This window comes from Xiphophorus hellerii, chromosome 13 (assembly GCF_003331165.1).
Source record: "Xiphophorus hellerii strain 12219 chromosome 13, Xiphophorus_hellerii-4.1, whole genome shotgun sequence".
Lineage (NCBI taxonomy): Eukaryota > Metazoa > Chordata > Actinopteri > Cyprinodontiformes > Poeciliidae > Xiphophorus > Xiphophorus hellerii.
Window position 1 is genome coordinate 26,778,639 of NC_045684.1, and position 22,841 is coordinate 26,801,479.

The following is a 22,841-nucleotide window of genomic DNA, read 5'->3' on the forward strand; positions in this document are numbered from 1 at the left end:
TCTTTTCTTTTCTTTTCTTTTCAATATCCAATGCTAATAATAAGCATATTAATCAAAGACTGATATGTCTATCCAATATGTTGCATATGCAACAAGTCGTGCAGCCTGCCATCTTCCATTGTGCTCTGTGACATCAGTTACTACCATATCGAGCTTACACAATGCGGCATGTTCAATTTTTGTCCAGTTTATGAAACTTCAGAGTGAGTCAGGCTCATGACTGCACATTACCCTCCAGACCCCTTCCCCACAGTGAAAAGTGAAGCTGGAGGTTCACCAGATACAATGGAATGTTTCAAAGTAGAAAAATGTTAGAATGGCCAAGTCAAAGTCCAGACTTTAATCTGAGATTCTCAGAATCTCAGATTAATTTCCTCGAGAAATTTGACATTTATTGATGCTCTCAAGCCAATCTGATTGACAATGAGCTATTTTTAAAAAAAAAAGAGGGTAACATTATCAGTCTGTAGAGGTTCAAAGCAATTAATCAAAGTTTATTTGTACATCACATTTCAGCAGCAGGGCAGTTCAAAGTGCTTTACTTCATAAAAACATAACAAATCAACAATTGAAACATTACATTTCTCCAAGTTGGTTGTGGAAGTTTCCTCCACAATGCATATAATTATAATTATGCAGTGCTATGTGTCGGTCATTTACCTGAAATCCCTGGAAAATAATTGTGGATGTAGTTTAATAAAATGTAAAAACTTTCAAGTGGTGTGAATATTTTTGCAAGTCACTATCTTTACTGAATTCTTTATAGTTGCTAGGCAATAGACAGATGTCTCCATCTTCATAAAATAAAATTACTAAATACATGACAAATTTATGTCATTTATTAAACTAATTAAAAACTGCAAAACAGAATCGAGATCCTTTACTTGCTCTTTGAACATGAGTTTCAATGTATACAATTTTTTCATGCATATAAAATATTTTATATTTAGGGAATTACAGTGTGGGAAATGTTTTTGGTCTGTAGCTGGTTATTGTAAAAGTGATGATGTCTGAGTACTAGTATTTTTACAAAATGTTTACATCATGTTTTATCCATTCTTGTACTTGTACTTCAGTTTGTCTTCTGTTGACAGCAGCTTTATGGTGAATGATGTATGAAAAGCTCTTCATTGTAAAATATCTTTTATTGTTTATCCTTGTGTATGTGTCTGAAGGAATAGCTCACACATGAATAAAATAAACCTTTTTTATTTAGTGATAATATTGTCTAGACTTTGCACTTTCTCAATCCAACAAGTGCAACTTTTGGCTTTAACAACCTTTACTCTCTTAAATCTTTCGTATCAGGAAATAGACCTTACATTCCAGACTTTAGCAACATGTCCATGGCAGTATTATGACGTGTCAATAAAAGCCACTTTTCAAACCTGAGACAGTTGGAACAGTTGCCTATGAGAAGTCAGTGACACAAATCATCTGATTGCCTTGAAAGGTCACACAACAAAATATTAAGGCAGGTAGCATCATTTTTGTCCAAGTTTGTTTCATTAGATTTTTTTAATGTTTCAGTTGAACCACAGTTCAAAAATATTGTCTGATTTTCATTGGTTAATTTTCAGTAAGTTTATATTTATTATTACTTTTTCCAATTATGTCAGTGACCATTATGGACATTCTGGTCACTACTGGTACCAACAATTTTGTCCACATGTGGTTTTCAACATGAATCTTGTGGTCTGATGAAGATAAAATTAAAGTGCTCGGTCATAAAGAGCAACTAAAATTATAAGGAATTTATAATTATGAGGAATTTATAATTCCTTATAATTTACAAAACCTGAGTTCACCAGGTTTCGTGAACTCATTCACGAAACCTGAATGAGGTTTTGTCCTCAGTCAGGACTGTCCTGAACGAGGACAGTCAGGACTGTGAAATATGGGAGCAGCAGTACAATGGCCGTCTCGCTGCAGGAGGAACTGGTACACTTTCCAAAACAGAAGGCATCGTGGGCAAACAACTTGATGCAGAAATATTGAAGCAACATCTAAAGACCTCAGGAATCTAGATAAAACCATGACCCAAAGTTTGAAAAGGGATAATAACCCTAAAAATAGCATCAAATTAAATACTCAAGGGATTAAGAAGATCAAAATCTTCTTGCAAAAGCTTCTACAAAAAATTCCAAAAATGGTCACAAAAGGATTATCTCAGTTCCAGAGAAAGAGTGGGTGGAGTTGAAAAGTCAGGCATGACCATGGTAGCCAACAAACCTGATCCGGTTCTAGCAGTTCTGCCGGTAGGAATGCGCCAAAATCCCAGCAAACTATTGTGAGAAGCTCATTGCTGAAACATTTGACTTACATCATGCAGTCTAAAATAAACTATAAGAATAACTTATGGAATTCATTATCAGAAACAAAAACCTAAAGATGTACAGAAAGTTGAAAATAAAATCTAAAAATAAAAACAATCTGTCTCTTGTCTTGTGTTTTAGAAACTTTGGTCATTTTAACTGACCTACAACATGAAAATGTTACTTTGTTGTCAGTAGGAAAATAAAATCTATTATTTCTTATGCACTATGTTCAGACAGTTCCTGTACAAACATCCAGCGCATGTTTGTACAGGAACTTTCTGGTTTCCATGAGTCAACAGGAAAACCGGAATTATTTCATGGGAATTTGATACAACTGAAAGAATAACTGTATGATGACTGAAGCTCGTATTCATAAATGATCTCAAGTTTTAGAATAACCTCACTGTTATTGAATTAATAATATAATCTCCTTGTTGTTTATCCTCCCAAGGTTTCAGAAGTCAAACTACATACCAAACAGGAACACATGCATTAGGTTATTTATCTGTTTTCAAAGCTGTTCTCCTACATTTTTATGTTGTTTTACTTTATTGCAGATGAAAATAGAGGCAATTTACATACAAACTTTTTTTCCTGATATTAATAACAGGCCTAGAATGGCAAAATTTCCATTTACCATCACACTGGTAAAAGCAAGACAGGGAACCGAACAGAATAAAAATAAAAAACAATGCACTTCCGTTAAGAGAAGTCGCAATAGGTTTGCACAGTCCTTCATAGTTCTGATCTTTCTGTTGCAGTTGAGAAGTTTAATTTTCCATTATGTGTTAAATTTTTTGTGTCCTTTGATTGTATTTGGTAGGTCGGACTTCAGGTGACTGTGATCGTCTCCCTGGATATTAGAAGAATATATAGCAACGTTCTTTGGTCATAAGTGAAGCATAAAGATACCAGGATCAAAAGGGATGTTTGCTATAGAATTACCTCCAGGACGTTTTGTTGCTACGGCTTTTAAACGAACAATGAGACGTGACAGCTCAGGACTGAGATGACTTGATCTGCTTCCCTACCTGTCCTGGAAGCTATGAAACATTGCTGTAGTTTACCAGAAAGGTGGGTTGGAAATCTAATTATTCCTCCATTAATCTTTGACTAAATGACATCAAGGTGTTATCTCAGGCTCAGAAGAATGTCCAGATAGTAGCCACACCTGTCTACGGCAGAAACCTGTCTGCTCTCGTTCTCATCTTCTTTTTTCTTATCTATCCTTTACTGCTTTCTCTGTCCTCCCCAACTCTTCTTCTGTGTCATCCCAGTGCTTCAAGTCATCCCTCTTCACACTCATTAACGTGGCTTCTGGACCCTTTTCACAATAATCCACCCCCCCCCCCCTCCCCAAGCCCTTTCCTCCCCACTCATCCACTTCACCCCTTTTCTTGATCCTTTTCCATTCCACTCATCTTCTCATCCTCCTTTATTGGTTTTGTTGTTCGCTTCCACTATTTCATCAGGCCTGAATCTATATGAGTATCCATAGGGTCGCAGATGGTAGGTAAAATACTCCAGCACATACTGCTGAACAGCATAAATGTAGTGAAAAGATACAATAAAATCTGAGCAGCAGTTTGGACCCTGTAGAGATAGGGAAACAGAAAAAGAAAACATTTAGCAGCTTCCTGAAAAACAGGGGTTTCATAATGTTTCATGTTGTTTTGACTCAAAACATGCAGTGAGAGGTTTAAGATTTAGAAAGCAGTCAGAAAACATCATGCAGAGAAACAATCGTCCTTTTTTCAGTGCAACTTGTGAGCTGGTTTAGTCCTAACTAAAGGGTTTCTCAGTATGAAGAAGAATCTCATTATGAGACAATGTTGTTGCAGAAAGGGGCAAATCCTCCAACATACACTCTGTCATGGGCCAAACAGGATTAATGTTTATTCATAAAAGTAAAACATTCCTCCTTTAAGCAGACATCTGGATTTGAAAGGCCAAAGCAACTTGCTTTATCAGTCCACAGTCTGTAAAATAGGCATTGAACACATTGATATTCTTTTTTCATATTTTCATTGATATAAATTTTCACACCAGATGATGGCAATAACCCAAGTCATGAAATTGCGCAAAGAGTTCAAATGTAAATTATGTTACACAGAGAATAAGTATCCAAAACATAAAGAACTAGATGTGCAAAAAAGACAGAGGAAACCAAGAAAGCAGCTGAAATTTGTTAGGATTTAGAAACCTTTCCATCGGCTACTTGGAGATCAATATCTGTTACTTTAATATCAACTGATCAGGTACAAAGTGATAGGCGACAACTTTTGCACAGATTGGTTCTGTTGATAAAAGGTCTTACAGTTTTACAACACACCAACAGAAACAGTAACAGATGCATTTCTAAACTTCTGAATCTTCCAGTCAGTGCCATTAGATGGATAATATGGAAATATTTATAATTTCATCATAAACCAGAAACAGCCAGGCGTCCTCATAAGATTTCTGAGACAGGACGTCATCAAAACACCAAAAAAAAAAGACCTATTTAGTTTTCTTTGCCATTGTTTTCACATTGCATTGCAGGTTTAGTTTGATAATAAAATGTCTGGTCAGACTGAAACAGGTTTGGAGCTGGGAGCACAGAAGTTGCTTCAGAAGCTGGTTTGTGTGAAGAATTTGCTAAAATCCCAGCTGAGCCATGAACGTCTCTCATTTCTCAGCAGACGGGACCAACTGGGACTTTCTGTAAAGTATTTCATAAATTTTTGTAATGCGATTGTGTTCAATACTTATCACTATACTATTGCACTTTATTGCACATAGATTCACATATGGACCAATTTTTTGTTGATTAGTTTGTATGTGTGGATTACCTGGGTTGTTATGTCAGATTTACCATTAGAAATATATTGAGTGTGTAACTTCCCCCTGTTGAAACCAGTTTATGATTTTCATGATACTGTCACAAAAAATCTAGACTTTCCTCTTAACCAGTGGTTTGTGTTCCTTACCTCATTTGGCTCATAGTAGTCGTAGATCATATGCCATGGCCGAGGTCTTGGTAGTTGTCGTATGACGTAATGGTCTAGAGGAAAAGCGTGGAATGTTTGCCTGCCCTTCACGTCCCTGGTGTCCACTGGCTCCACCTTCATCGTCTCCATACATTTCCCCAGAGCCATGTCTTCTATTGTGGAGAAGTGAGTACACTGTCCTGTTTGAAACCCTTCGACGAATCTCCTCAGTGCTTCTTTGCTCAGGACGTAACCTGCTCCTCCACTCATGTAGCCTTGGCTGATGAAAGGCTTAAACCTTCGACCAAGGTACAAAGGTTTTTCTGGGTCAAGCTTGGATAAGATGTACTGCAGGTTCTCTATGACCACAAACGTATCATCATCGGCTTTCAGGAACCAGTTGGCTTGGTCCTGATGGTGCTGGTGGATGTACTGGAGTGCTCTGATGGTTTTCCAGTACAGGTTTTCCCTCCCTTCACTCACGTTCATCTCCACAGTTGGGAAGTCTGTCTTCACTGAACTCATGTACAGAATGTGGTGGCAATGCTTGCCCCATGTTTGCTTGACATGTTTGGTCCGTGATTCCAGGTTCCTGGGTCCCGTCATAATCCAACACAAGATCCGTGCCGAGTTAGGGGGATTCTCTGCAGAGCTGTTTTTCTGACTTGCCTCTAAAAATTCAAAATAATAGAAATGTTTTGTGTTAGATGAAGTGGAACAGTGCTGAGTCACATCCATAAAGCCATTGATCAACAAACATCACATTTTTTCAATGATTTATTTAAGAAAAAAGAAAAATTAACTGAGATTTCAATCAAAATACTACAAGTTCAAACTTTTGTATTATGTTTACAGCTTATTTTGCTCAACTTGAGGATTCACATCAAAGCCACTTGTCTTCATGAGGACCTTGAAGTGGAAGTTTTATTAAAACAATCTTATTTGCTGAAGTAGTGGCTGAAGTTGTTTAGCCTGTTAGGAAGTCAACCTAACAGGCTAAACAAGCTAAACATAATTAAACTAGAGTAACTAAAGATGACTAGACACAAGAAATTAATATAAACTGCTATCACTACGAAGGGAGTGAAATAAAGAAAAACAAGAACAAAACTGATCTACCAAAATAAGAAACTAACACAGAATAATAATGAAACTAGAATCAAATCAAACTACAAAACATCCTGAGATCCTGACACTATCACTGTTTTTCACCTGGAACAGCCGTCCTGCTGCTCTGCTACCGTAATGCACCATATATGAAGCTATCTTTAAGAAAAGCTAACGTCAGCTGGCTTGAATGTGTAATTCAAAGTGTGACCGCAGTCCACATCTGACCAGCCTGAGGCTGCACTGCTGCAGCTGCACTGACTGCAACATGATGGTGACCAGGACCTGAGCAGTGGTGGGTCCTGCACCGACTAACTGCATCTAGTAGCTGCAGCAACCAAAATAAAATAACAAATGATGTTGGGCTTTCTTCAAGGTGAAAGAAAACATAATTTATTGTACTTATTTCTGTCTTCCACTTATTCGGGTTTGTGTTGCAGGATAGGGATGAGACATTAATGGATGGGCTTGTGCTGAACGATGGACTAAAGTTTCAGTCAGTCATTCTTTACAACTTTATAACTTTGCTTGCTTGTAATGCTCTTCACACACGTCAATAGCTATTATTATATTTTATCATAGATAAAATTATATATTTTTTAATTAGCAAATAAATACATTATAAGAAGGTATTTATACTTTATGAAAGCGTAAAACCAACTTTGGGGAAACCAAAGGCGTTTCCTGACCAGCCTCCCTCAGGGTGTTTCAGCATCGCTTAGTTTCACTAAAGTTCCATGTTCACAGACGACTGACTCCATGACAAAGACTCACCAAACAGAAGCTCATGGATTTATTGAAAGATGGAACAAAATCTGAAAACTTTTAAAAATACATAACAGACCAGATAAACCAGTCATAAACTCTCTTTTGTCTGCACATTTTCCGTGTCATGTCTGTTGACAGTCAGTGCAGATGAGTGGGTTTAATGCAAAGGACAGTACATGACCAGCCTTTGTTATCACTCCTGGGCTGCTCATCAAGTGTGGGGATGAGTCTCAGTCTTGATCTCAGAAGAACCGGTTCATCCCAGCTCACCAGCCTGCCTCACCTCCAGAGAGAGGAATGCATCCAGCAGAGAGAGAACACTGAATATTCCACATCCTGGAGTGGTGGAGTGTTTTCTCTCTGCATGTATGTTTCCTCCTCAGTTTCAGGCTCATCTATTCAATAAGTTTAAATAAATATCCAGCATGAGTCAAATTACTGTTGTTTCACATTTTCTCCAGTTATTAACATCTGCCTTCATTGTATAGTATATACATAATTCTGCTGAGTCTTTTGTAGCTTTTTGTATGATGAGCTCAGTCTGATTGTTCTTAACCTGTCTTCAAACTACGACTCAACCAAAAAGTTGATAAAGTGGAAAACTCAGAAAGATCAGACTAGGACAGTTGAACTTTATTTTACATTCATCAGAGTCAATAGAAGTGAAGCTGGATATGAACTTAAGAGGGCTGAATACTGAAGATGAATCAGAAGGAGCTTCAGCAAAACCTCAGGAATCACTGTACTTGCTCAGCAGTTAGTTAAAAGTGAAACAACATATTTGTATATTGTTTTCAATATGTTAATATAAATTCATATTATTGTATGAATGCAAAAATGACACGGTGTTAACCACAGTATGATTGGGTAAAATTTTATTTGTACTGAAAATTGCGACATGTCAGCTCACCACAGTGAGAGGGAACAAGCTGATTTGTTTTTCCTCATCAAACAGCCACAGGGATCAGGAACATGCAGATTTAGACTCTATTTTAATGTGTATAACTTAAGAGTAACCTGTTTTATAAATGTTCATCTAGTTCACATTTGCTAAAGGAAGTCCGTGAGAAACGCCTAAGGATTCACATGACAAAATGACTCATTTGTTCTTCACCAGGAAACACAATTAGAAAGTCAACAAAAACCGTCAGAGGTGCAATGTGAGATTAAAAGATTAAAATGAGATATTTTATAATCAATCATTAATTCATTAATTGATTAAGTTTGATGTTTTTATCATTTTATTGGGATTATTTTTGAAGAAACATGATATATTTGTATATAGAAGTGCTCAGCTCATCTGCATTATGTTCTCCTCACTGAATAATCCATTTGTGACATGGATTGGAACATTTTAAAGGATTTTGCAAAGAAGAAAAATTAAAAAAAAGGAAATTAAAAACATTTGAACAGATTACATCCAAAACATTACAATTTTCTCCTGTCATTATTTCTGCATGAGAAGCTCACTGAGGATGGATTCACTTAACATGGAGAATGTTACTAGCAAAGAACTGGAATCCTTACACATTCTGATATGGATTTAAAACCTCATTGTTGAAATGTACCTCTACTAGAGAGAACATTTAGATTAGTTTGTTTGAATAAATATATACTATACCATCTAAATGCTCCCTAGTCAAAATCACAAGAATAAATTATGTGATTTTGAAGCTCATTCATGCCATGAATATAAATGTTGTCAGAAGCATTTATCAGTTTATCAGAGTGCTTACCTACCCAACCTGCACAACATGTTCTTTATCTTTTTTTAGCATCTAGTTTCCTGGTCAAAAATTATCCAATGGATTTGTTTGCCGGTAAATGTTATTATGGTTACTTAAAATAGCCATAATAAAAATGTAAAAAACATAAAATCCTTTAACTTGTATGTCAACTTATTTTTATACGTGCTTATTTTTAAACATGTTGTACCTTTGTAAAAGTCTTGATGACAATAAGGTTTGGATTTTATTTGAGCCAATACAATTATAATATTTTATTGTCAGACTGCCCCATCTACACTTGTTTCCACTAAATATAAAAATAGCTATAATGACAACCATATGAAATCCTTAAAAGACGGTTCAGTTTTACTTTCACAGTAAAAACACAAACCATTAAAGCCAATGCATACATTCTGATATTTACTCTGGTCACTTTAAGCTCACATTTTATAACCTAGAATTACCTAATAAGAACATACCTGTGTGTATGTTGTAAGCATGAAGTTGATTTTTTTCATTCTTCACTGAGTCTGAGACCAGCTCTATTGAAAACATGGAGGTCAGCAGCAAACGAAGAGACAAATATCCAAAAATCAATCCAATGGTGAACGTCACACCTATAGGCCTCATTCTTCAAAAATACTTTAAAAAATGAAATAAATAAAGACCTGAGAAAATGATATGTATTCATAAAGGAGTCACCTAAAATATTAAGTTTTCAATTATCTGATTATCAATCAAACTAAAAAACAATAATAATAACTACATCTAAAGACAAATAAATAAAGGTTTTACATAAATGAACGGATGAAATCTAGTTCGACCAGTGACGAGCTGACAGTGTTCAGAGTGGCTGAAGAGCAGCAGGTGCTGAACTTACTTTTATTAAATAGGCGGAGCAAAAAGCAGCATTGACCTTGAGTAACTGCACCTATGCAATCAGAGGGAATTAAAAAAAAAAGAGAGAGGAGGGAGTTTGGAAGCTTGTTAGCCCTCTGAGCAGGTTATGCTGCATCAGAGATCTGAACGAAACAGGTTGAGCTGCTGCTGTTGCATAAACACTCGTTCATCAAATAAATATTAAATGTCAGACTTGGCTTCATATCAGGAAAGAGTGTTAGCAGGCTCACCAGAAATGATCACCTTCCTTTCTTACCTTTCTCTCTCTTTCAAGCTGACATCATGAAATAATTTAGAAAAAGCTCAGATATCAAGGGCACATCTAATGCATAATGAACATTCAGAATCATACAAATGTGTTTATTGCTATATATTCTGTGTATAACAATACTCAATGAAAAAAACATTTATGTCAACCAAAAAAAATTTTATATGTGCCATGCAACATGTATGATTGCGTGTTTAACTTGTCTGAGTAATATTTTTCTTGAAACCTGCCTTTTATTATGCACTGATTAAGACTGCTGTACTAACATGTGAACAGCAGATGGCAGTGCAGCACCGACTGGAGTAGCTGAAAGGAGTTCAGCTGGAATGTTTCCGGCTCCCTCATTCACATTGTTTAGTCACACCCATCTTAGTTTAGGTTGATGAATTAAGATAAACTAATCAGGTCATTATTATTTAATCCATGCTTTAGTAGCATATGGAATGTATTAATTTTTGCTTTAATTTTTCCTCTGTTTTTTATGGTGTTATTGGTTAGAGAAGCAGCAGCTTATCTACGAGTACATTTAAAAATAATTATAACATTCTACAAAAGTTCAATATTTCTTGCCAGTGATGTCAGAAAGTGAAACAGTTATTTAATAGATATTAATTACATGTAGAGTAAAATATTTCAAGCTTTTTTTGTTGCAGTTTTAATAATTACAGGTAAAGAAAACCCAAATTCAGTGACTCTGCAAATTGGAAAATTATATTAGACAAATTAAAAACATATTTTAAGCAAAAATGACAGGATTCTGAAAACTTTGTACATCTCTACAGACTCAATACTTGGCAGATCTCCTCTGGTATTACTGCATCGATGCAGCGTGGCATAGAGGACAGCAGCCTGTGGTTCTGATGAGGTTCTGGAAACTCAGATTCCTCTGACAGCTGCATTCAGGTCATCTGCTTTGGTGGGTCTGATGTCTCTCATCTACATCCTAGAGATTTTCTAAGGGGCTAAAGGTCAGGGGAGTCTGCTGGCCAATCAGGAACAGGAACTCCATGGTCACTGAAGCAGCTGTTGGTACCTTTGGCAGTGTGGAAAATCAGGTCAGCATGTCCATCCAGCTTGTTAACAGAGGGAAACAGGAAGAGTTCTAGAGTTTCCTGCTAGATGCTGCATTGACTGTGATCTTCAGAAAACCCCAGTGGACCAGAACCAGCACTAACAGTGGAGACTTCAATGGACATGAATCAATGTGAAATCTATGCTTCTACACTCTACCTCCAAACACAGGAAGGTTGATTTCCAAATGAAGTCCAGAATTTACTTTAATCAGACAACATAAATCTGGAAGACTGAGAAGCAGTCCAGATTCTTTTCTCCTTATCCCAGGTGACTCTGGTTCAGGAGTGACTTGAGACATTTGTATCCCATATTTAGTGTTTGTGTGTGTGGTGGCTCTTCTGGAGGAGATTTCACTGCAGAGACACACAGTCCAGCTGCAGCAAAACATTTCCCAGTCAAATTTAAGAAACGTATAAGCAGATTGTACAAGTCCATAAATAATAATCCTGTTTTACTGGTTGGTTCTGGTGGAGCTGCTGATTTGCATAGATTATTAATAACTTGTTTTCTCTTAGTTAGTTTTCTCTCCACAGAAGCTACACCTGGTCTGGTTTGGTCTGGTCTGGCGTTCCGTTTGGCTGTGATTCTGTCCTGGAGGAGGACAAAGGTTTGACAGGTCAGAGTTGCAGAATGAATAACATTGACATACTGCGTCTTACAGTATTCATAACAGATACTACAGTTTTCATACAGTGGTTTACGTAAGAAAATTAAGATTAATATATCTGCAAACTGCTTTTATTTATCATCTTAAAATACCAATAATAGGCATTGTTTAGTGATGGATCAATCACAGGGCCTCAGATGGCTTTAATGCACCTCTTACATAAGGTGAGATGTTTAATGTCATCTTGGGAAAAGAGACAATAATGTGCAGTTTTTATGGTACCCAGCCACTCATTGGTTGGGACATGAGAATAATTAGTTGTAATAACAGAGGTGGAAGTAAAGAACTGTAAAGAATACATATTAAATTTTTAGTTTACACATATATTTGTGTTTGTTTTTAAACTTGTTTCCTCATAAATTAGATCAGATCCCGACTTGCTTCCTCCTGTACAGTAGGTGGCAGTATGTTCTCATAGAGCATTTTAATGACCTATTAAACAAAGAAGAAGAAGAACTTCCGTGATAAACAATAACTTGGGTAAATGTCCTTGTAAAGGCAGCTGTGTGTGGTTGGTATGTCAGCTTCAAGCGCTTAGAAACACTGGGGTCGGTTCGGTTCGGTTCAGTTCAGTTCAGTTCAATGGCGGCGTCTGCTCACGTCTCCACCATCCGCTCCCTGTACAAGAGGATCCTGGTCCTGCACCGCTTCCTGCCCATCCACCTGAGGGCCCTGGGAGACCAGTACGTGAAGGAAGAGTTCAGGAGACACAAGAGCGCAGCTCCAGAGGAGGTGAAGAGCTTCCTGACGGAGTGGGAGGTAAGTGACAGCTCCACAGAGCAGAGAGGGAAATGATCTTGATACAGGCTGCTAATAAATAAAGAGAAAAACAATAAAAACACATGCAGAGCAATAAAACAGTTGAGAACGAGCTCTTTATGGAAATGCTGCCTTCAGACAAATAGTTTCTGAACATCTCAGGTATTCAGGAATTTTGTTCCAGAACTGTAAAACATAGAACCTGCATCCGGTGTCCAGATAACAGTATTAATATTCTCCTAGCTGTCCCTGCTCTGTCTCTGGATCCTCCTTGCTATATTTATAGCAGAAATATAGCATGGTATGTTAACGGCTGAGCTGGTTTCCCCCTCAAACTGCTCCCCAGCTGCAACCTCTGGCACGTGTTGCAGTGTTTCTGTTTTAATGAAGAGGAGAAAATAATACTTGCATTACCGTCATAACCAGTGCAGAGACTACAGGACAGATGGGATTTGATCCATTTCCTGGTGCTGGTCAGGACTTTGGGAGCTAAATTGTAGATACTATAACCATAACTCAACCTAAGCAGTGAGACCCAGACTTCATTCTCCCCAGACCTTTAGACCACCTTCCTGAATCTGAGGATCGACTATCTGATGGATTCTCCTCTCCAGAACCCCTGAACAGACCTTACCAGGGAGGCTTAAGAGTGTGACCCGTCTGTAGACGGAGCACACTCTGCGGTCCCCCAGCCTGGTCTGCTTGTTCAGGCTGAACTGTCCCCAATGTCCACACAATATTCCAGTCATGTCAAGCAACACAACCCTACAAACATCCAGAGCGTCAAGGAACTCTTAATACAGATATTCACACCAAAACAACAGAGTTCAGCATTTTGTCATCCTAATGCATAATTTAGAGTTTATTGCAACTTTTCCACAAAAATGGTCACAAACACTGTTTAAGTAACTCACATCTGCAGGTGGCAGTACTGCTTACATCTACAGTTCTGCCTCAGCCTTACTTGAAGTTAAGTTATTGTTTGTGATTGATAACAGAATTTGAGCAATTGAAGTTCTTTAAAAAATAAAATAAGTGAGTCCAATTTTTTGTATCGTGTTTATTTTTATTATTATTCTATATCTATATTTTGGAAGGGCTTTACTGACTAAAAAATATTGTAAAAATATCTTACAAGTATTTTTAAATACTTGTAAGCTTCACAAATCAATGATTTTCATTGTAATAAATCACAAAAGCAATCAAGAAATCCTGGAGGAACAGGTCATCAAAGAATCACTTACACACCTCTTCCAACCATGTCTTATTTTATTTTTGCCTTTAAGTCCATTTCATATATTGTGATGTACAGTGTGAACAAGTATTCAGTATTTCTACATTTCTGTTTTTTTCTGCCGAGATGGGATGCAGAGTGTACATTCATGAGAAATAATATTAACTTTTTTAATTTTAGCAAATGGCTGCAATGAAACAAAGAGTGAAAAATGTGAAGGGGGTTGAATACTTCCTGTATCCACTGTAAAACTAGAGCTTCAGAGCTAAGAAGCAGGAGATCACCTTCTGTTCTTGATCACTGGGGAAACGACTTGACGGTGCCTCCCAGTCACTGGTGGTACCACTGGTCACTGCTGTGGTACAGTCAGGGTGTGTTTGTTGGTGTAACTTCTGCCACCTCCAACATTCGTTATGTTGGAGGTCATCAGGTCAGCCCTGTTGTCTTAAAGAGAGCTGATGCCATGCTTTATTAGTCTGTGACCACATGATGGCAGCACAGCCCCATGAAACCTTCTATGAACAATCAGACCTGAATGGAAAAGTTACTTAATAATAACAGCTCTGATAAATATTGTAAGAAAACACAGTCAGGTGAAATGTGAGTGTTTTAAACATGTCAATGTGAATTGGAAATGCAGTGGCAGAGCCTCAGGCTGCTCTGTTTAAGCCCATGTCAGTGTCTCTTAATGTCTGGAAGCTTTTCTGGAAGAAAAAGAGCCTTATTTGCATTTATATTTGATTAATAAAATTTTAAAGCTGAACTAGGAATTACTCATTTCTTACAATGAGCTAACTGCCTGCAATGAAGCGACTGAGAGAATGTCCATTTTGTTTTGATGTGTTAGTTGTTTTTAGGAATTGGTTGCTTTAATTAACCTAATAAAAATCTGTTATATACCTTCCTTAGTTTTTAAGCTCTACCATTAAAGTCTTGCCCAAAACAAACACTAAACAGACAATATTTAGCTGTCCCTGTTGTTGGGGACAGCTATTGTTCTCCATGATAATCACGGACAACTGGGAAAGACTAAATTACCCATCTGCAGGTAATTTATCTAATCAAGCAGATGATGATTGCAGCTGGAATCCTAAGAGGTCACAGTCATTGGGGAAGAGGCGTTCACTTTCATCATGCCCACCACACTATTTGCATTGATTTCAAACCCAGAGTCCATTTGATCTGGTTCCAGGCAGTGGATGACGAGCTTCTCCACATATCTGCTCACTGCTTTGGCTGCATTTCAAATTGAATTGAGTTTTATCAAAATCCAGCTTCTGCGTAGCTAAACGTACCTTCAGAACCGAGGATTGTGGGTTAGCGTCTCCGACAAGCAGAGGGGCTGATGATGAAGGCGAGGCGGGGAGCAGCCTCTCTCTGTTCTGTGAAGTATTTTGGCTGACTCTACATGTTACTGATTAATAACAGTAATGATGTAGAAAAAAAAAGATTAGGAAAATCTATTTTATAAAGGGTATTTTCATATTTCAAACTTGAGACTGAAAGTGTGGTGTAATATAAAAATCAGTGTTTATGACGGCCGCCAATTTAAATTAGCTTTTTTTATTAAATTAATGTGAAATGGGTTTTTTTTTCTTATCTGTTTTGGCACTTTGTTTTATGTAGTTCTTCAAACTTGAGATTAAGTGATTGATTTAGAAGCACTAAAAGGTTTTATTATCTAAAACAGGAACTGAATAGTTTTTTATTAGTATTTTCTCTTTCATATGTTTTTTTTGTAACTTAAGTAGCTTTTTTTATCCGATTAATCTTTAGAATACTGAGTGACTCGATTTCTAAAATAATCATTTACAACAGCTGTTAGTTGAATAAAGAGCAAAATGACCAGAAGAAACTTGGGTAAGTAAGTATGTCCTCTACCACTGTGCATAACGGTTTAAAAAAAAAAATCTTAAAACATGACATTCATTACAGCTCTCCACTACATGTAGAAGTACAATTTAAACCCTGATTTCTTTCTTTATTTTAATTGCATTTATTATTTTGGTATTTAAATAATTTATTTTTATTTCATTTTTTTAATGTTTTTTTTTATATTTGCTGTTCTGTTTTCATAGATTTTTTGTGGGTTTTGAAGATTTTATGTTCTTGTTCTATTCTTCTTTTGGGACTTCTCTTGTAAGGAGACCGGTGCTGTTAAGCTTGTGTTTGTAAATAAGGTCAATTTGAACCTATTATCCACATGATAAATTATGCCAATATTTACCGCATTTTAAATATCAGCCACTGGCCTGCGTGCTAACCAAGCAGGTGTGTTTGTTGGCATGGCAGCACAATGCCAGAATATGGATGAGTCTGAGTGAAACTATCAGCAGCCAGCCTGAAGCTGAGAGCAGCTGCTGATGTTATCATTGGCACCAGGGATATACTTCCCATTTTTAATAACAGATTGGTTTAAACCGCTGCATAGTATAAGTAAAACTAGAAAATTTTTGAAGAAATTTAAACGGGGCCTGCCAAAGTGTGCCCGTCGGTTGGAACTCCGGCGTTCTGATGCTAAAAATTAGCATAACGCTAAAGTTAGCTACAGTATACTCAATAGCATGTGGACAGTCACAAACATGTTGAGCTATATGGACTTACTACATTCAGTACGTTAAAATTAGTGTGTAAGCTGAAATTAGCCAAAATGCTAATGTTAGCCTAAATGCTGCCAGTGGCATGTGGGGTAGCACTAGCAAGTCGTCTAACAGTGACTTCCTCCATTCACTGTGCTAAACGGGGCTAATAAATAAACAAAATAGGTAAAAATATGATTTTAGGGAAAAGAGTACTACTAATGTTTGTGCTAATGTTAATGCACTACCTTCTGATTTTTACTTTTGCAAAAGTAAAAATCAAATGTTTACTTAATGGCACTTGGTTACCAGAAAACACCTTCATCTCTTAGCAACACATTAACAACAAATATTGTTGTTGAAAAAACATAAGATTTCCTCTGCTCTTTTGGAATACTGTTTATTTTACATTACTTACTACTTAACTAGAATTTTGCAGTTGGTGAATTTTTTAGAAAAGTGAAAATGTTTTTTTTTGTCATTCTTGGTGAATATATTATTAAACAGACTTTCAACGCAAATGAAAAAATCTGATTTATACTTTGTGACAATTCGTTACCAGAAAAAAACACAAATCTCTTAACACCAAATTAATAAGAAGTAATATTACTGTTTATAAAACATGAGCTCTTTTGAAATACTGCTCATCTGCTTAGAACTGTAAAGAAATTTACAGTTGGTAAATTTTGCAACAAAAAAAAAAATCAGATGTTTACTTCATGGCACTTCCTTCCCAGAAAACGCATTCATCTCTTAGCAACAGATTTACAACAAATATTATTGTTAAAAAAAACCAAAATTTCTTCTGCTCTTTTGAAATACTATTTATCTTACACTACTTACTACTTAGCAAGAATTGTGCAGTTGGTGAATTCTGCAGAAAAGTGACAAAGGCAGTTCAATGCTCTCCTATGCTCTGCTGTGGGAGGCCCCAATAATAATTACTATACTTCTGCTGAAAATCCAGATGATGATGTGAAATATGGTCAACCCATCCCGACACTTTCCTTACCATTACATCACATCCCATCACTCTCCATGATGTCATTCCCTTTCCAGTTGGTCAGGTATATTATTGATGTCCAGCTTGAATGTCTGACATTTGCAGCATATTATCCAGCCAAACACCAAGAGTTCAACAATTTGACATATTGTGAAGCTGTAAATGAAAACATGGAAGTGTCTAACTGGAACTATTAGAGAAAGAAAAGTCAGTTCACCAAACTGATATGACTCTGTAATACAATATTAGTTATCTTTTTATCACAAAGTATAATGTTAAACAGAGGAGAACACTCGACTCAACAGCAAAAGAGTTTGTTTGTTTTTTATCCACATCATAATACAAAGCAGTAGGTTCCAACATGGCAACCCACCTATCTGCCTCATCCAGTAGTCCATCTATCCAGGGGATAAGATGTTAGGGTCACATTCACCCACACATAGCTGAAATCTACCAATACTTGATACCCCATCTAAAAATATGTAACTGCCTATTCTAATAGTTCAAACACCAAATATACCTCAATATGCATTAAGTGGAAACAATCTAAGCACAACTACAAAAACTAACTTCTACTGTCTTTCTCCTCTTGGTGGTTCAGCCAATCAGTGTCAACGCCGGTAACCAGAACAGGCTGCAACCTGCAAAACTCCACTTTCTTCTCCTATGAAAAATGAAACAAAAGAACTATGAGGAAACATTTCCACTTTATCTTCCGCTTCCTCAGTGAGGCGCAGAGGAGTAGAAACAGATGAAGAGCGAGACCCAAAATAGGATTACATGGCTTGAGCGTTCAGTGGTTAATCCATTTATTTCAGAGGTACCCATGGGAGTGCGCCGGATAAATCACCTCCAGTGGGTCCAAACTGGCTCTCCTGAAAGAAACAAGCACGAAAATATGAGAAAGAATGGAGAAAGGGCAATGTTAGCCACTGATGGATTTGTGTTGGAATACACAGTGAATAGTTGGCCATTAGTACATGCAGGAAAACACTTTGCTCTATACAGGATAGAAATATTCTAAACTGGGAGGTGCAGAGTGTTTTATAATTATCTAGTCTTCAACAGGTCTTAAAGTAAGGTTAATTAAAATCAGATGAACACAAATTTTACCATTTTTCTTTTGAAAATAAGTTGTTCTTTATGAACTAAATACTGACGCCTGATTACAGATGCAACATGCTGATTTAGTAGAATGTTCAGTCATTTGAAGTTCTCTTCTCTGTGATTGGCGTCGTTGGTTGATGGCTTCATGTCAGACATTGGATGGTTCAGAGCTTAACTCTTACTGCCGCTCTGTTTACCTGACTAGCCTAGCCTAGCCTGCTCCCCTCTCACTGTAGGGTCCAGATGTAGACACCTACATGGATATGTGGCTGGAGGGACTGATGTGTGTCTCGGGGAGACATACAATCAGTTTTTCTTTTTTAATCCCCGATGACTTGGTGCAGCAGTGCACCCTGAGATTTTCTCCATGTGCACTATTTACATATCTATTTACATATCTATTTATATATCTATTTATATATCTATTTGTGTATCTGGTTGCACCTGTGGCCAAATTGTTTGCACTCTGGAGCCCTGAGAGCAGCAATGTGTACATTAACATTTCATGTAATTGCTCAGTTAAGACACATTAATGTTGGCATGCCATATACTGTATATTCTAATCCTAGTGCATTTAGGTTTTTTACAATAGATGAATCTAACAAATATCCATCTTGTTTAGCGGCAGTGCCACTGACTGGATCTTTTTCAGCCGTCAGCGACTATAGAGAAAAATCTTATCTTGGTGGTAAAACCTGATTGGTGTACCTGGCCTGTGCTATGTGGCTTATTTGATGATTAACACACCAAACAGAGCAAAACTGGCATGATAGAGAGTTTACATCTGCACTCAAGCAGGGTGACTTTAAAAAGTCTGGGTAAAATCTTGGAGTATTCCTTTAGGCTGTGACCCTCCCACTCTCCCCTTTGGCAAGTATTCAATATAATTACATTATGTGCAGGAAGAAGCCTTTCAGATAAATGGCTTGTTATTGCTCACAGTGAGAGCACTCCAAACCCAAGATGCTTTGTGAATGGGCAAACGGCAGACATTGACTTGGATGATGGATGGCTTTTCAAAACAGGAAAAGGAACACATGGGGGTGGGCCACGTTGCTCATTGGATGAGTCATATGCGGCACTTTTCAGCTTTGACTCATCATGTATGTAATCAAGTGACTAGAAATGTTGTTTATGCTACAAGAACAGTTTTGTATGACTATGGGTAATCTATAGGAACCTCACCTTAAGCTTTATTTACAGCATGTCCTTTCCTAAGTTATTTACTACCTGTGACTATTTGTTGAGTGTGTGTGTGTGTTTTGTTTGTTTTTTTTAGAAATGATACCTGTGTGTTTCTAGTCATCCTGTAGACTTTAGAATGGACACGGAGCGAATATCCTTTGCTCTGTTTCCCTGTTAGATGAAGCTACTACTGCTGTTAACTTTTCAACATAGATTAGAAAGTCCTCCTAGATCAGTTCTGTGTGTGTGTCTGTTTGTCTGTCTTCTCAAAACCCCAGCTGGTCAAAGTCGATGGCCGTTCACACAGAGCCTGGTTCTGGTTCTGCCAGAGATTTCTTCTTGTTGATGGGGAGGTTTCCTTTCTGCTAAATACATGCCCAGTATGAGGGACTGCTGCTTAGTCAGCAACACAATGACTGTCAATTGTTGCTACATTCTGGTCCAGGGGTGAATGTTGCAGGTCAGTGTCTTAATCCAACCTGCTGGTGTTTCCTTTGAAAGGATGCTTCTTAAACAATTAAAACTCTCATTAAAATGGGTTCTTATGAAAACAAGAAAACCTTCTTGTTAATAAACAAGAAAAAATTCTTGATATAACCAGTTGCAAGACTCATAAAGAGTTTCTAACAAGTTGTAATAGCTGCAAAACCCAAAAAGGTTTCTGAAAGAAACAATTCTAAGGAGAAGAGGTGGCCAAAATTCTTGCATAGTAATATAAGACACATATTGTCAGCCATAGCACATATGTGATGGCACAACCAGTTTTTAGGTTTGGAAACAAGTTACTTTTTTCACTAAAGTCCTGATTGGTAACAAAAGCTTTTTTTCTCTAATGAAATCAAATCATTGTTGAAAACTACATTTTTGTATTTCCTCTGGTTATCTTTATCAGATAATTAAATTTGTTTATGGTCTGAAACATTTCAGTGTGACAAAAAAGCTAAAGAGAAAATCTTTAAGGAGGCAGTAGCTTTCTTTGAGCTCTTTACACCTGGACTTGTTTCCCCCTGAGGTGGATTTCTACAGAAACAAACACTTCTTGGACACATTTTATGTCTGACAGGAGAACATTTTCAGGCTTTTTTCTTTAAGAGCGCCTGTACTCTTGATGGCTGACGTATGCAGTGTTTAATGACTTGCAGAACCGATGAGGCAGACGAGCAGGTGTTCAGCTAATCTTTGCTTTGTAAAAAGTAATCTTTGTGTGCTTCCTTGCAGAACTACAAGAACACCCTGCAGGCCCAGGTTCTGGAGTCAGCAGGGAGGCAGCGTGGCGCCGTGACGTTCGGGGCTGACCTGCCTGAAGAGACTCTCGGTCAGTTCCAGGACGAACAGATCGGCCAGCTGTACGAACTCATGCTGGAGTCCACCAAACCCAACAAACAGTTCGACATCCATGAGGACAGCCGGTGAAGAAGAGGAGCACAGAGAATGGATGAACAGGACATTCTCATTCTGACTAACTCATGATGTTGGTGTAATAACTACTGACTGACATGCAGACTGGACTCTGGGCCCAAGGAGAGGCTCTTAATGGTGCTCAAGTGCTGTTTAATGGTTCTGTTTCTTTGCTGAGCCCATTTACTGTCAAAATAAAAAGGTTCCTCATGCTCCTCCACCGGTGCATTAAGATCTCATTCATTGGTTTCTTTTGTCAACTTTTCTCCTTCTGCTGAGGTTGGTGGTAAAAAGACAACTAAATGTGCCACTTCAGCAGTTTCACCAAGAGGGCCTACTTCAATCCTTTCATGAAACCTGGCACTTTTAAAAGTTATAAACATATTTACTGCATTACAAAAAGCTCCACAAAAGATATAAAGTCATTAGCAGATTTAGGTTTCTGTTCAGTCTCCATCAGGATATTTTTTATTAACAGTTACATCTCAGCTTGCTGCAGTAAAGGTCATCTGACGGAGAGTTTTAGTTCTACGGGTCCAACTGACATCAAGCATGATCCCAACATTTCCATTTAGTGCACTTTTTCCAAACAGTTCAATCCAACAGGACTACAGTTCGATTCAAATACAATTAGAAAGAGTTCCTGTCATAATTCATCACATGCCTACATAGTTTTCTACCCTAAGGCAGCAGATTCCATTAGATCTTCAATGCAGCATTCATCTTGAGCCAGCAGTGGAGAGAAACATCAGAGTGTTCGCTGCAGCCTTTCAAATCAGCTGAGTACTTTTTAAAAAATGTTGTGTTTTTCTGATAGGTTATGATGGTTAAGAAGAATCTTAAGAGACGGTGGGAGTGGCCTGGTGCCTATAGTAGTCAGAACTACTCTTAATTTCTGTGATTCTTCCAAAATTTTCAATAGCAAGAGAAAAACAGCAGATTACTATTAAACTAAAATTGTACATTTCAGACTTGTTTGCAAATCGGAATAGTGCAGTTCCCTGTACTTTTCATGTGCCATTTAGACAGATAAAACCATATGTGCATCATGTTACATTATCCGGATGGTTAGGGTGAAATGTGCATCATATGTGTGAAGTTTCCCAGCATGCAGTCCTGCTCTGCAACAGATCTTCATGTTTCTGAAAACTGAGTGGGACGAATTCTAAACTTACTTCCAGTTTCATATGGAATTTAAAAGTTTGCTTTGTTTGCTATGTCCTTTTATGAAGAAAGACTGAGCCAAATCGGACTTCTCCTTGGCATTATCTGCATATTTATGGCCATTATATCTGTCAATTCCCCTTTGAGATCCCATACTAAACCCTCCATCCTCTACATGTTGTTTTTAAAAGAAAAGCATTTTTTAAAAGTGAAATGTTCTTTACAAAAAATGGTAACAGAATGTTAAGTCAGCAGTAACAGTGACCAGGTAATGTGCATACAAAACTATTCAGAACCATTGAGTTAGTTTACATTTTGTCACATTACACCCACAAACGTGATGTCATGTTTCACATAAATTAATTTGGATATTATGTGATAGACCAACACAAAGTAACAATTGTGACATGAAAGGAAAAGTTTACATGGTTTTCCTTTTTTCTTTTATAAATAAAAATATGTAAAGTGAGACATCCATTAATATTTGATCCACTGAGTCAAAACCTTGTGAACTGCTTTTGAATAAACTGCGGTTGGATAAATGTCCTTATAAAGCTGGAGAAGGTTGGCAAGATTTCTGTAACCATCAACAAGGTTGGAGCATAATTGTGGCT

The 22,841-nt window shown here is 37.3% G+C and overlaps 2 protein-coding genes across 2 annotated transcripts; one reads left to right on the plus strand and one right to left on the minus strand.

Moving 5' to 3' along the window:
• Nucleotides 1-440: 440 nt before the first annotated feature.
• On the minus strand, nucleotides 441-9,751 carry c1galt1a (core 1 synthase, glycoprotein-N-acetylgalactosamine 3-beta-galactosyltransferase 1a). The gene is made up of 3 exons (XM_032581579.1): nucleotides 9,369-9,751; nucleotides 5,288-5,958; nucleotides 441-3,911 (listed from the first exon to the last, which is right to left on the minus strand). Exons 1-3 carry the CDS (start codon nucleotides 9,517-9,519, stop codon nucleotides 3,744-3,746), a joined length of 990 nt encoding a protein of 329 aa, XP_032437470.1. The 5' UTR covers nucleotides 9,520-9,751; the 3' UTR covers nucleotides 441-3,743.
• A 2,483-nt stretch (nucleotides 9,752-12,234) lies between these two features.
• On the plus strand, nucleotides 12,235-21,295 carry sdhaf3 (succinate dehydrogenase complex assembly factor 3). The gene is made up of 2 exons (XM_032581718.1): nucleotides 12,235-12,557; nucleotides 20,884-21,295. Exons 1-2 carry the CDS (start codon nucleotides 12,381-12,383, stop codon nucleotides 21,076-21,078), a joined length of 372 nt encoding a protein of 123 aa, XP_032437609.1. The 5' UTR covers nucleotides 12,235-12,380; the 3' UTR covers nucleotides 21,079-21,295.
• Nucleotides 21,296-22,841: the final 1,546 nt, after the last annotated feature.

Excerpts from the sequence above, each read along its gene's own strand:
- c1galt1a (XM_032581579.1), bottom strand. The coding sequence starts at position 9,519 with ATGAGGCCTATAGGTGTGACGTTCACCATTGGATTGATTTTTGGATAT. Across the intron at positions 5,959-9,368 it reads TGCTTACAACATACACACAG|AGGCAAGTCAGAAAAACAGC; the intron begins GTATGTTCTTAT and ends TTGAATTTTTAG. Across the intron at positions 3,912-5,287 it reads ACTACTATGAGCCAAATGAG|GGTCCAAACTGCTGCTCAGA; the intron begins GTAAGGAACACA and ends CTATCTCTACAG.
- sdhaf3 (XM_032581718.1), top strand. The coding sequence starts at position 12,381 with ATGGCGGCGTCTGCTCACGTCTCCACCATCCGCTCCCTGTACAAGAGG. Across the intron at positions 12,558-20,883 it reads GCTTCCTGACGGAGTGGGAG|AACTACAAGAACACCCTGCA; the intron begins GTAAGTGACAGC and ends GCTTCCTTGCAG.